General features: G+C 33.3%; 1 protein-coding gene across 1 annotated transcript in view; it reads left to right on the top strand.

Moving 5' to 3' along the window:
- LOC135129557 (inverted formin-2) overlaps positions 1–15,147 on the top strand; it is an 87,659-nt gene that overhangs the window by 69,906 nt on the left and 2,606 nt on the right. The window contains exons 6-14 of the mRNA XM_064056734.1: positions 18–929; positions 980–1,168; positions 1,217–1,317; positions 1,368–1,438; positions 1,490–1,597; positions 14,431–14,501; positions 14,547–14,673; positions 14,723–14,975; positions 15,024–15,112. Coding sequence (XP_063912804.1) covers positions 18–929; positions 980–1,168; positions 1,217–1,317; positions 1,368–1,438; positions 1,490–1,597; positions 14,431–14,501; positions 14,547–14,673; positions 14,723–14,975; positions 15,024–15,112 — 1,921 coding nt within the window. The remainder of the gene's footprint in view (positions 1–17; positions 930–979; positions 1,169–1,216; positions 1,318–1,367; positions 1,439–1,489; positions 1,598–14,430; positions 14,502–14,546; positions 14,674–14,722; positions 14,976–15,023; positions 15,113–15,147) is intronic.

Here is a 15,147-nt window from a genome sequence, read left to right as displayed (position 1 = left end):
TCGTTTAAATGGTTTAGAAAATGCGCCGAGGCCGAGCCCGAGCTCGCCGTCCAACTCGACGTCTTCGACGAGCAGCGCGAAAGCGATGACGCCCAGAGCCTCCAAGGCCCCCACGGCGTCGACCTCAACTCCCCGCTTGACGTCTTCTACGCCATCCTCAAGCAAGTCGCCGAGACGCCGCAAGAAATCCCCTTCCTTAGCATCCTCCAGCACCTCCTCCGCATCGACCCCAAAGACGCCATCAGCGACATCATCTGGGACACCGCCGAGCGGCTGGTGCATCGAGCCACCCTATTGGAGAACCGCGAGGACGCCGCCCGCCTTCTGCGCGCCCCCAGCGCCCAATCGAAGTTCTTCTGCCACTGCCACTTGCGCTCGGAATCCAGCCCCACGCGGAGACAGTCGCTGAACACGCCCCAGAGCCCCACCCCGCTCCCGCCTTCACCGCTAGGACAACCTCTGCCTCCGCCCCCTCCGCCTCCGCCTAACATTCCAGCCCCGCCTTCGATCCCTCCGCCGGTCCCGGCTCCGCCCCTCATGCAACAAAAGGCGGCGGCGCCCAAACCCCCGCCCGAAAGCGATACTGTGATAGCGAAATTGCCGCAGCAGGAGATCCCGGCGCCGAAGATCAAAATGAAAACGTTCAATTGGAACAAAATCCCGAACAATAAGGTGGTGGGGAAGAATAATATTTGGACGCAGGTGGCCTACACGCACCAGCACTCGCCGATGGCCGACATGGATTGGCTCGAAATGGAGGGGCTGTTCTGTCAGCAAGGCCCGCCCACGCAAGCCACGCCCGGAAAAGTACGGGAAGTGGGCGCAACAGATTCACTCGATAGAAGAATGAGAAAAGAAAACTGCGAGATCACGCTCCTGGATGGCAAAAGAAGCTTAAACGTTAACATTTTCCTAAAACAATTTAGAAGGTAGGGTCAATAAATTAGCCGAAACAAAATTAAAAAGGGTTTTTTTTTAGTTCAAACGAAGACATAATCCAGTTGATTAAAGACGGAGAACACGACGATATAGGTGCCGAGAAGCTCAAAGGTCTCTTGAAGATTTTACCAGAAGTGGACGAACTAGACATGTTAAAGTCGTTCAATGGGGACTTTAATAAACTCGGAAACGCGGAAAAATTCCTGATCCAACTGACCAACCTACCAAAGTAAAAATTGTACCATAACTAGTACCACCACTCAATATTTTATTTTAGTTACAAACTAAGGATAGAAAGTATGCTTTTGAAGGAGGAATTCGCCTGCAACATGAGTTATCTCGAACCCAGTATTAAATCAATGATCATGGCAGCTCAAGGTTTGTACCCGACGTACGACGGTTCTAAATCTCATTTGTCTGAATTTTAGACCTGATGACTAACAAACCTCTAAAGGAAGTTCTCTACATGATCCTTGTAGCAGGAAACTTTCTAAACGCGGTAACTATCAATATCAAACCTACCCACTTCCAATGATCAATTTGGTTTTAGGGTGGTTACGCTGGTAATGCGGCAGGTGTCAAACTGACCTCCTTACAAAAATTGACCGACATCAGGGCCAACAAACCAAACATGAACCTAATCCACTTCGTAGCCCTCGTAAGTAAACTATCTTGACTGTTGTTACCACAAAAATTTACAATTTCAGACATGTTTTAAGTTTCTTGTCGAAATAAGTCTACACACATTAAGAAAAAAAGGGAAAAAATTAAGCCCGCCCACCCGCCCTATCTCAATTGTGATGATTTTTTTTATTCGTCGTGAGTCAAGACGGCTTAGCTTAACTGCAAAATCCTCATTTTTCTAGGAGAAATTAAAAGCATGTTTTTGAGTGTCGTCTTATTCAAAGAGTACTATGTACTATGTATATTAAGAAAAAAATAAAGCCAAAGATTTTTTCATTCGTTGTCAGATCGAGGGGCGGGGCTTAATTGCAAAATCCATATTTGCCTACAAGATTTTACCATTTTACACGTGTTTTAAGTTTCTAAGAGTAAAAAAATAATCACAATTGAGATGGGGTGGGTGGGCGGGGTTTATATTTTGCCATTTTTATATATACATCGTATTCTTTTAACAACACAATACTCAAAAATATGTTTTTAATTTCTTGTAAAAAAATAAGTATTTACAGATAAGCTTCGCCCCCTCGATTCACAACGAATAAAAAAAATTATCAGAATTGAAATAGGGTGAGTGGGCGGGGCTTTAATTTTCCCTTTTGGTTTCAATATGTGTAGACTTCTTTTCACAACAAGAAACTTAAAACATATTTAAAATGGAAACTTTGTATACGGAAATATCGATTTTGCAATTAGGCTCCGCCCCATTATTGCAAAATCCATATTTCCTTAGAAAAATGTACCATTTTAACCATGTTTTGAGTTTCTTCTTATCAAAAGATGGCTATACGTATGTTAAGAAAAAAAAAGGCAAAATATAAGCCCCATAAATTCTGATGATTTTTTTATTCATCGTTAGCCGAGGGGCGGAACTTAATTGTAAAATCCTTATTTTTCTACGAGAAATTACCATGTGAAATATGTTCTTAAGTAATCGTGTTATACACAGAAAACTAAATGTATTAATTAAAAAGGAAAACCAAAAGAGAAGCCCCACCCATACCCGCCCCGATCTCAATTCTCAATTGTGCTGAATTTTTCATTCGTTGTCAGACCGAGGGGCGGAGCGTAATTACAAAATAGATATTTCCCTATACAAATTTACAATTTTAGACACGTTTTAAGTTTCTTGTTGTCGAAATAAGTCTACACATATTAAGAAAAAAAGGCAAGATTTAAGTCAGCCCGCCCACCCACCCTATCTCAATTGTAATGATTTTTTTATTCGTCGTGAGTCAAGAAGGCGGATCTTAACTGCAAAATCCTTATTGCTCTACGAGAAATTAAAAACATGTTCTTGAGTATCGCGTTGTTCAAAAAATACTACGTATATTTAAAAAAAATCAAGCCAAATATTAAGCCCCACCCATATCCATCCCAAGCTCAATCGTGATGAATTTTTCATTCATTGCCAGACGAGGGGCGGAGCTTAATTGCAAAATCCATATTTCCTTATAAAAATTTACCATTTTAAACGTGTTTTAAGTTTCTAAGAATAAAAAAATCATCACAATTGAGACGGGGTGGGTGGGCGGGGTTTATATTTTGCCTTTTTTTAATTTACTTAGTAGATATTTCCCTATGCAACTTTACCATTTTAAACATGTTTTAAGTTTCTTGTTGTGAAAAGATGACTACACATATTAAGAAAAAGAGGCAAAATATAAGCCCCGCCCACCCACCCTATCTCAATTGTGATGATTTCTTTTATTCGTCGTGAGTCAAGAAGGCGGATCTTAACTGCAAAACCCTTATTTTTCTACAAGAAATTAAAAACATGTTTTTGAGTCTCAGCTTGTTCAAAGAATACTATCTATATTAGGAAAAAAATAAAGCCAAAGATTAGGCCCCACCCATACCCGCCCCTATCTCATTTCTCAATTGTGTTAAATTTTTCATTCGTTGTCAGATCGAGGGGCGGGCCTTAATTGCAAAATCCATATTTCCTTATAAAAATTTACCATTATAAACGTGTTTTAAGTTTCTAATAATAAAAAAATCATCACAATTGAGATGGGGTGGGTGGGCGGGGCTTATATTTTGCCTTTTTTTTTAATATGCATAGTATTCTTTGAACAACAAGATACTCAAAAACATGTTTTTAATTTCTTGTAAAGAAATAAGTATTTGCAGATAAGTTTCGCCCCCTCGGCTCACGACCAATAAAAAAATCATCAGAATTGAGATCGGGTGGGTGGGCGGGGCTTACATTTTGTCTTTTTGTTTCAATATGTGTAGACTTTCTTTCGCAACAAGAATCTTAAAACATGTTTAAAGTGGAACATTTGTATACGAAAATATCGATTTTGCAATTAAGTTCCGCCCCATAATCCATATTTTGTTGCAAAAACGTATCATTTGAACCATGTTTTGAGTTTCTTCTTGTGAAAAAATGGCCATATGTATGTTAAGAAAAAAAGGCAAAATATAAGCTCCACCCACCCGCCCTATCTCAATTCTGATTTTTATTCGTCGTAAGCCGAGGGGCGGAGCTTAATTGTAAAATCCTTAATTTTCTCCGAGAAATTACCACGTGAAATATGTTTTTAAGTGATCGTGTTATACAAAGAAAACTAAATGTATTAATTAAAAAAGAAAACCAAAAGAGAAGCCCCACCCATACCCACCCCGATCTCAATGCTCAATTGTGATGAATTTTTCATTCGTTGTCAGATCGAGGGGCGGGGCTTAATTGCGAAATTCATATTTGTCTACAAGAATTTACCATTTCTTGTTCTGAAAAGACGACTACGTATATTAAGGAAAAAGGCAAAATATAAGCCCCGCCCACCCGCCCTATCTCAATTGTGATGATTTTTTTATTCGTCGTGAGTCAAGAAGGCGGAGCTTAACTGCAAAATCCTTATTTCTATACTAAAAATTAAAAACATGTTTTTGAGTATCGTGTTGTTCAAAGAATACTATGAAAATAATGAGAAAAAATTAAAGCCAAAGATTAAATAGAAAAATAACGAAAGTAAAAAAGTCGCGAAAAATGCTACAAAAAAGACGACAAACAAACATACAAAAAAATATAAAAAAAACGACAAAAAACAGGGGACAAGAAAGGAAAACAAAGGTCAATAAAAAGAAGGTCGGAAAAAAGACGAAATAGGCAAAAAAAAGGTGGTTAATTGACCAAAAAGTAACAAAAAATTCCACAACAAAAAACACAAACAAACCGACAAAAAGGGGAAAGAAAAAATGGGAAATAAAGAAAATTCCGAAAATGTAAAAAACAAAGAAAAGCTATTCAAAAGAACAACAAACAGCCAAAAACGAGACGAAAAAAAAAGGGAAAAAATGCACAGAAAGAAGAAAAAACGACAAAAACATGTGATAAAAAAATAAAAGAAAACAAAGAAGATAAAAAAAGGCGACAACAATGACCTATTAAAAACAGGTCAAAAATGGGGAAAAAGACGAAAAAAAAGGTGGAAAAAAGTGCAAAATAACCAAAATTAGAAAAATCATAATAATTGACAAAGAAAGCACCAAAAGGGGGGAAAATGAGAAAAAAAAGCTTTGCAAAAAAAAGTTGAAAACAAAAATTTAAAAAAGGCTACAAAGCACATGCAACAAAAATTGATCAAAAAAACTGGGAATGAAGAGGCCAAAAATGCTACCAGAAAAAAGGAAAATAAAAACAGATCAGAAAATGTAAAAACCTATAAAGACGCTATTAAAAAGGGACAAAAACAGCCAAAAAAGAGACAACAAAATAAAAAAATAACAGCGACAAAAAATATGAAAAGAATAGACATTAAAAAGGGGAAAGAAAAGGGACCAAGAAAACACGACAAAAAATGTACCATTTTAAATGCGTTTTAAGTTTCTAAGTATAAAAAAACAATCACAATTGAGATGGGGTGGGTGGGCGGGGTTTATATTTTGCCCTTTTCTCTTAATATACATAGTATTCTTTGAACAACACGATACTCAAAAACATGTTTTTAATTTCTTGTAAAGAAATAAGTAATTGCAGATAAGTTTCGCCCCCTCGACTCACGACGAATAAAAAAAATCACCAGAATTGAGATCGGGCGGGTGGGCGGGGCTTCCATTTTGCCTTTTTGTTTCAATATGTGTAGACTTCTTTTCGCAACAAGAAACCTAAAACATGTTTAAAATGGAACATTTGTATACGGAAATATCGATTTTGCAATTAGGCTCCGCCCTATAATCCATATTTTCTTGCAAAAATGTACCATTTTAACAATGTTTTGAGTTTCTTTTTGTGAAAAGATGGCTATACATATTAAGAAAAAAAAGGTAAAATATAAGCCCCGCCCACCCGCCCTATCTCAATTGTGATGATTTTTTTATTCGTCGTGAGTCAGGAAGGCGGAGCGTAACTGCAAAATCCTTATTTCTCTACTAAAAATTAAAAACATGTTTTTGAGTATCGTGTTGTTCAAAGAATACTATGAAAATAATGAGAAAAAATTAAAGCCAAAGATTAAATAGAAAAATAACGAAAGTAAAATAGTCGCGAAAAATGCTACAAAAAAGACGACAAAGAAAAATACAAAAAAAAAATAAAAAAACCGTCAAAAAACAGGGGACAAGTAACAAAAAATTCCACAACAAAAAAACACAAACATACCGACAAAAGGGGGAAAGAAAAAAGGTCAAAAAGATGCGACTGAAAAAGGGAAAATAAAGAACATTCCGAAAATGTAAAAAACGAAGAAAAACTGCTAAAAAGAACAACAAATAGCCAAAAACGAGACGCAAAAAAAAGCGAAAAAAATGCGACAAAAAATGAAAAGACGAAGAAAAAGGACCAAAAAACGCGTCAAAAAAAGCACAGAAAGAAAAAACGACAAAAACATAGGACAAAAAAAAACAAAGAAGATAAAAACAGGTTAAAAATGGGGACAACAAAAATTATTCAAAAAAACTGCGAATGAAGAGGCCAAAAATGCTACCAGAAAAAAAAGAAAATAAAAACAGATCAGAAAATGTAAAAGCCTATAAAGGCGCTATTATTACAAAGGGACAAAAATGGCCAAAAAAGAGACAACAAAAGCGACAAAAAATATGAAAAGAATAGACATTAAAACGGGGAAAGAAAAGGGACCAAGAAAACACGATAAAAAATGTACCATTTTAAATGCGTTTTAAATGTCTAAGAATAAAAAAATCATCACAATTGAGATGGGGTGGGTGGGCGGGGTTAATATTTTGCTTTTTTTTAATATACATAGTATTCTTTGAACAACACGTTATTCAAAAACATGTTTTTAATTTCTTGTAAAGAAATACGTATTTGCAGATAAACTTCATCTCCGTCGGCTCACGACGAATAAAAAAATGATCAGAATTGAGATAGGGTGGGTGGGCGGGGCTCCATTTTTCCTTTTTATTTCAATATGAGTAGACTTCTTTTCGCAACAAGACACTTAAAACATGTCTAAAATGGAAAATTTGTATACGGAAATATCGATTTTGGAATTAGGCTCCGCTCCATTATTGCAAGATCCATATTTCCTTGGAAATATGTACCATTTTAGCCATTCTAAGTTTCTTGTTGTGAAAAGACGGCTATGTATATTAAAAAGAAAAGGCAATATATAAGCCCCGCCCACCCGCCCTATCTCAATTCTGATGATTTTTTTTATTCGTCGTAAGCCGCGGGACGAAGCTTAATTCTAAAATCCTTATTTTTCTACGAGAAATTACCATGTGAAATACGTTCTTAAGTAATCATGTTATACAAAGAAAACTAAATATATTAATTAAAAAAGAAAATCAAAAGAGAAGCCCCACCCATACACGCCCCGATCTCAATTCTCAATTGAGATGAATTTTTCATTCGTTGTCAGACCGAGGGGCGGAGCGTAATTACAAAATGGATATTTCCCTATACAAATTTACAATTTTAGACATGTTTTAAGTTTCTTGTTGTCGAAATAAGTCTACACATATTAAGAAAAAAAAGGCATAATTTAAACCCGCCCACCCGCCCTATCTCAATTGTGATGATTTTTTTTATTCGTCATGAGCCAAGGGGGCGGAGCTTAACTGCAAAATCCTTATTTCTCTACATGTTTTTGAGTATCGTCTTGTTGAAAGAATACTATCTATTTTAAGAAAAAATTAAAGCCAAAGATTAAGCCCCACCCATTCCTGCCCTCATCTAAATATTAATGAAGTTTTCATTCGTTAACAGACCTAAGGGCGGAGCCTAATTGCAAAATCCTTATTTCCTTAGAAAAAAAACAAAAAACTGTATAATAAGGCGATAAAAAAAAGGTGAAGAAAAAACGTCGCAGGAAGGGTGAAAGGAAAATGGGCTGAATAAAACTGCAACATAAAAAAGGGGGAACTAAAAAAAGCGAAAGAAAAAAAAAAGAAAAAACAATAGAAGAAGAACGAAAATAAAAAAAAGTCGCGAAAAATACTACAAAAACAGACGACAAAGAAAAATACAAACATAAAAAAAACGTCAAAAAACAAGGGACAAGAAAGGAAAACGAAGGTCGATAAAAAGGAGGTCAGAAAAAAGACGAAACAGACAAAAAAAAAGGTAGTTAGTTAATTGATAAAAAAGTAACAAAAAATTTCACAACAAAAAAACACAAACAAACCGACAAAAAGGGGAAAGAAAAAAGGTCAAAAAGATGTGAAAAAAAGGGGAAATAAAGAAAATTCCGAAAATGTAAAAACCGAAGAAAAGCTACTAAAAAGAACAACAAACATCCAAAAACGAGACGAAAAAAAAACCTTCAAAAAAATGAAAAGACGAAGAAAAAGGACCAAAAAAACGACAAAAAAACACACAGAAAGAAGAAAAAACGACAAAAACATGGGACAAAAAACAAAGAAGATAAAAAAAGGCGACAACAATGGCCAATTAAAAACAGGTCAAAAATGGGAAAAAAAACGAAAAAAAGGGGGGAAAAAAGTGCAAAATAACTAAAATTAGAAAAATCATAATAACTGACAAGAAAGAACCAAAAGGGGGGAAAATGAGAAAAAAAATGCGTTGCAACAAAAATTTATCAAAAACTGCGAATGAAAAGCGGCCAAAAATGCTACCAAAAAAAAAGGGAAATAAAAACAGATCAGACAATGTAAAAACCTATAAAGACGCTATTAAAAAGGGACAAAAATAGCCAAAAAAGAGACATCAAAAGAAAAAAATAACAAAAGCGACAAAAAATATGAAAAGAATAGACATTAAAAAGGGGAAAGAAAAGGGACCAAGAAAACACGACAAAAAAATGTACCATTTTAAATGCGTTTTAAGTTTCTAACAATAAAAAAAATCGTCACAATTGAGATGGGGTGGGTGGGCGGGGTTAATATTTTGCCGGTTTTTTAATATATATAGTATTCTTTGAACAACACGATATTCAAAAACATGTTTTTAATTTCTTGCAAAGAAATACGTATTTGCAGATAAACTTGGTCCCCGTCGGCTCACGACGAATAAAAAAATTATCAGAATTGAGATAGGGTGGGTGGGCGGGGCTCCATTTTGCCTTTTTGTTTCAATATGTGTTGACTTCTTTTCGCAACAAGAAACTTAAAACATGGTTGAAATGGAACATTAGTATACGAAAATATCGATTTTGCAATTAGGTTCCGCTCCATAATTGCAAAACCCATATTTTCTTGCAAAAATGTATCATTTTAACCATGTTTTAAGTTTTTTTTGTGAAAAGATGGCTATACATATTAAGAAAAAAAAAAGGCAAAATATAAGCCCCACCCACCCACTCTATCTCAATTCTGATGATTTTTTTATTCGTCGTAAGCCGAGGGGCGGAGCTTAATTGCATATTTGTCTACAAGAACTTACCACTTTAAACATGTTTTAAGTTTCTTGTTCTGAAAAGACCACTACGTATATTAAGGAAAAAGGCAAAATATAAGCCCCGCCCACCCGCCCTATCTCAATTGTGATGATTTTTTTATTCGTCGTGAGTCAAGGAGGCGGAGCTTAACTGCAAAATCCTTAATTCTCTACTAAAAATTAAAAACATGCTTTTGAGTATCGTGTTGTTCAAAGAATACTATGAAAATAATGAGAAAAAATTAAAGCCAAAGATTAAATAGAAAAATAACGAAAGTAAAAAAGTCGCGAAAAATGCTACAAAAAAGACGACAAAGAAAAACACAAAAAAAATTTAAAAAAAACGTCAAAAAACAGGGGACAAGAAAGGAAAAAGAAGGTCAGAAAAAAGACGAAATTGGCAAAAAAAAGGTGATTAATTGACAAAGAAGTAACAAAAAATTCCACAACAAAAAACACAAGCAAACCGACAAAACGACAAAAAGGGGAAAGAAAAAAGGGGAAATAAAGAAAATTCAGAAAATTTAAAAAACGAAGAAAAGCTATTCAAAAGAACAACAAACAACCAAAAACGAGACGAAAAAAAAAAGAAAAAAATGCACAGAAAGAAGAAAAAACGACAAAAACATGGGACAAAAAACAAAAGAAAACAAAGAAGATAAAAAAAGGCGACAACAATGATCTATTAAAAACAGGTCAAAAATGGGGAAAAAGACGAAAAAAAAGGCGGAAAAAAGTGCAAAATAACTAAAATTACAAAAATCATAATAACTGACAAAGAAAGCACCAAAAGGGAGGAAAATGAGAAAAAAAATGCGTTGCAAAAAAAGTTGAAAACAAAAACTTAAAAAAGGCTACAAAACACATGCAACAAAAATTGATCAAAAAAACTGCGAATGAAAAGCGGCCAAAAATGCTACCAAAAAAAAAGGAAAATAAAAACAGATCAGAAAATGTAAAAAACCTATAAAGACGCCATTAAAAAGGGACAAAAATGGCCAAAAATGAGACAACAAAAGAAAGAATAACAAAAGCGACAAAAAATATGAAAAGAATAGACTTTAAAAAGGGGAAAGAAAAGGGACCAAGAAAACACGACAAAAAATGTACCATTTTAAATGCGTTTTAAGTTTCTAAGAATAAAAAAATCATCACAATTGAGATGGGGTGGGTGGGCGGGGCTTCCATTTTGCCTTTTTGTTTCAATATGTGTAGACTTCTTTTCGTAACAAGAAACTTAAAACATGTTTAAAATGGAACATTTGTATACGAAAATATCGATTTTTCAATTAGGTTCCACCCCATAATTGCAAAATCCATATTTTCTTGCAAAAATGTATCATAGCAATCGAGAAATGGGAAAATCAAAAAACCAATTAACTGAGAATTTGAGAAATCGAAAAATCGAAAATGCAGGAACGCCAAAATTGCAAAATTGAAAAACTGAAGAATAGAAAATTTGAAAATTTAAAGAATTGAGAATTTGCAAAATTCGAAGAACTGAAAAATTTAAAAAATCGAGAAATTTAAACATTGAAATCCTGAGCAATCGAGAAATTGGAAAATCGAAAACCAATTAACTGAGAATTTGAGAAATCGAAAAATCGAAAATGCAGAAAAAATCAAAAATTGCAAAATTGAAAAACCGAAAAATTGAGAAACTGAAAAACTGAAGAATAGAAAATTTGAAAATTTAAAGAATTGAAAATTTGCAAAATTCGAAGAACTGAAAATTTGAAAAAAATCGAGAAATTTAAACATTGAAATCCTGAGCAATCGAGAAATTGGAAAATCGAAAACCAATTAACTGAGAATTTGAGAAATCGAAAAATCTAAAATGCAGGAACGCCAAAAATTGCAAAATTGAAAAATCGAGAAATTAAAAAACTGAAAAACTGAAGAACAGAAAATTTGAAAATTTAAAGAATTGAAAATTTGCAAAATTCGAAGAACTGAAAATTTAAAAAAATCGAAAACCAATTAACTGAGAATTGAGAAATCGAGAAAATCGAAAATGGAGAAACTCCAAAAATTGGAAAATTGAAAAATCGAAAAATTGAAAATTCAAAAAAATTAATAATCGAGAAATCGAAAAATTTGGAAAAAGTAATACCAAAAATTTTAAATATCGAAAAATTGAAAACCGAAAAATCGAAAACCGAAACATCAAAAAATTGGAAAATTGAAGAACTGAGAAAATTTGAAAAATCGAAACATCGAAATGGTGAAATCGAAAATTTAAAACATTGAAAAATCGAAACCGAGAAATCGAAATATCAAAATTTTTAAAAATCGAAAAATTGAGTAACATAAAATCTAAAAAGGAGAAGTCGAAGAATTGAAAAATCAAGAAATTGAAATGAGATGGAGTGATGGAGAAATGGGAAAATCAAAAAATCAAAAAATGGAGAAATCAGAATTTTTAGACGCCAAAAATTGAAAAATGGAGAAATAGAAGAATCGAAAAATTAAAAACTGATAAAACTCAATTATCGGCAAATTAAAACATGTAAAAATAAAAAAATCCAAAGTTTGAAAAATCCCAAAACTGAGTTGTCGAAAAAAAATTGAGAAATATAGAAACCAAAAAAACTTATAAATCGAAAAATTAGAAATTTTTAAAATCGAAAAATTGAAAAACAGAAACTCTAAAAACGACAAGTGGAACAATCGATAACTTGAAAAATCGAAAAACTGAAGGATTAAAAAATTGAAAAGTCGAAAAATCAAAAAATTGAGAATAGAATAACTGAGGAATGGAACCATCGAAAAATTGAGAAAACGAAAATATGAAAAATCGAAATATTGAAAAATCCCAAAACTGAAGTATCGAAAAATTAAAAAATGGTAAAACTCAAATATCGGAAAACTAAGAAATGAAAAATAAAAAATAAAAAATTTGAAAAATTGAAAAATCGAAAAATCAAAAAATAGATTAATTAGGAATTTGAAAAGTCACAATATCGAAATTTTGGAAACGCCAAAAATTGAAAACTTGAAGAATGGAAACAACGAAAAATTGAAAAATTGAAACATCGAAAGATTGAAAAATTGAAAAATCGAAAATATAAAATCTGAAAATTTCAAAATGGAAAAATCAAAAATTTTAAAAATTAAAAAACTAACCAGAGATGTCGAAAAATCGAAAAATTGGAAAATCGGAAAATTGAACAATTAATAAATTCAAAAATTGAGAAATTAAGAAATCGAAACATTGAAAGAAAAAAGAAATCGAGAAGGGGGAAAACCAAAAAATCGAAAAATTGAAAAATCGTAAAACTGATTACGGAAATGGAGAAATCAAAAAATAAATTTTAACATTCGAAAAATCCAAACATCGAAATTTCGATAAATCGTGAAAGTGAAAATTCGAAACATTGAAAAGTCGAAAGATATAAAAGCCAAAAAATTGAAAAACAGAAAAAAATAAATAAATAAGTGCTTTATTGTACTCAACGGGTGAACCCCAGAACTGAATACAAAAATACAAATACAAAATACAAAATCTAAAAACAAGATGAGGAAAAATCGAAAAATCAAAAAACCAAAGAACAGAAAAATCAAGAAATCGGGAAATCGAAACATTGAAAAGTCGATGAATCGAAAAATTTTAAAGTCGAAAAATCAAATATCGATTAATTGAGAATTTGAAAAGTCGAAAAAAAGAAAATTTAGAAATGCCAAAAAGTGGAAAATGGAAAATGGAGAAATTGGAGAATGGAAATATCGAAAAATTGAAAAATCGAAACTCTAAAAACGACAAGTGGAACAATCGATAACTTGAAAAATCGAAAAACTGAAGGATTAAAAAATTGAAAAGTCGAAAAATCAAAAAATTGAAAATAGAATAATTGAGGAATGGAACCATCGAAAAATTGAGAAAACGAAAATATGAAAAATCGGAATATTGAAAAATCCCAAAACTGAAGTATCGAAAAATTAAAAAATGGTAAAACTCAAATATCGGAAAACTAAGAAATGAAAAATAAAAAATAAAAAATTTGAAAAATTGAAAAATCGAAAAATCAAAAAATAGATTAATTAGGAATTTGAAAAGTCACAATATCGAAATTTTGGAAACGCCAAAAATTGAAAACTTGAAGAATGGAAACAACGAAAAATTGAAAAATTGAAACATCGAAAGATTGAAAAATCGAAAATATAAAATCTGAAAATTTCAAAATGGAAAAATCAAAAATTTTAAAAATTAAAAAACTAACCAGAGATGTCGAAAAATCGAAAAATTGGAAAATCGGAAAATTGAACAATTAATAAATTCAAAAATTGAGAAATTAAGAAATCGAAACATTGAAAGAAAAAAGAAATCGAGAAGGGGGGAAACCAAAAAATCGAAAAATTGAAAAATCATAAAACTGATTACGGAAATGGAGAAATCAAAAAATAAATTTTAACATTCGAAAAATCCAAACATCGAAATTTCGATAAATCGTGAAAGTGAAAATCGAAACATTGAAAAGTCGAAAGATATAAAAGCCAAAAAATTGAAAAACAGAAAAAATAAATAAATAAGTGCTTTATTGTACTCAACGGGTGAACCCCAGAACTGAATACAAAAATACAAATACAAAATACAAAATCTAAAAACACGATGAGGAAAAATCGAAAAATCAAAAAACCAAAGAACAGAAAAATCAAGAAATCGGGAAATCGAAACATTGAAAAGTCGATGAATCGAAAAATTTTAAAGTCGAAAAAAAGAAAATTTAGAAACGCCAAAAAGTGGAAAATGGAGAAATTGGAGAATGGAAATATCGAAAAATTGAAAAATCGAAACATCGAAAGATCGAAAAATCGGAAAATTCATCAGAATTGAGATGGGGTGGGTGGGCGGGGTTTACATTTTGCCTGTTTTTTCTTTTCACAACGTGTAAATCCTTGCAGTTATAATACCTAATCTGTTTTTGCGACGAACAGCAATAAATCTTGTTGATTTAAACGTCTAGAAGTTTATAAATCGACTTACCACCCTCTATATGAATTTTCAGCAAGCGGAGAAGAAAAACTCGAAACTGTTGACCTTCACCGAAAACATAAGTGTCCTAGAAGACGCTGCCAAGTAAGTTTGACTCTTTCAGTAGACTGTTCTAACCCAAACTTCCAGAACCACCGTCGAACAGCTCCAAAACGAAATCAACGTCCTCGACGTCCGGATAAAGAAAATCAAGAAACAAATCGATCTACCGAGCACGGAAGCCGAAATCAAACACCAAATGACCGAGTTCTTACAAGTTGGTAGCCATGATTCTTTAATTAGTGTGACTACCATGTTGTTTGCAGATGGCCGAAATGGAAGTGTCTAAGTTGCAACGAAACATGGAAGAACTGGAAACGGTTCGGACCCAACTCAGTGACTTTTTCTGCGAAGACACCACGTCGTTCAAACTCGAAGAATGTTTCCGGATTTTCCACGGCTTCTACTGCAAATTCAAGCAAGCGGTGACTGAAAACGAGCGTCGAAGGATCCAGGAGGAGCAAGCTAATGCGAGACGGCGCCAACGCGAAGAGCTTTTGGCCACTAAACGGAAGCAGAGTAAGACGTTACAGAAAGAGCGACTTAGTTTAACCGAGTCAGTTGTAGTGGAAAGTTTAGGGGGCACGACCGACTCCGAAGTACCCTTCATCGATTTGCAAATCTACGACAACCGATACAATTTTCCAATGAAAAAGGTAACTAAGTTGGGGTTTTTGGTTCTGTAGTTGTC

This window comes from Zophobas morio, unplaced genomic scaffold (genome assembly GCF_036711695.1).
Source record: "Zophobas morio isolate AGI-343-1 ecotype UQ-CSIRO unplaced genomic scaffold, CSIRO_AGI_Zmor_V1 ptg000016l, whole genome shotgun sequence".
NCBI lineage: Eukaryota > Metazoa > Arthropoda > Insecta > Coleoptera > Tenebrionidae > Zophobas > Zophobas morio.
The sequence above is the reverse complement of the archived record's forward strand: the minus strand, read 5'-3'. Positions and strand labels throughout refer to the sequence as shown.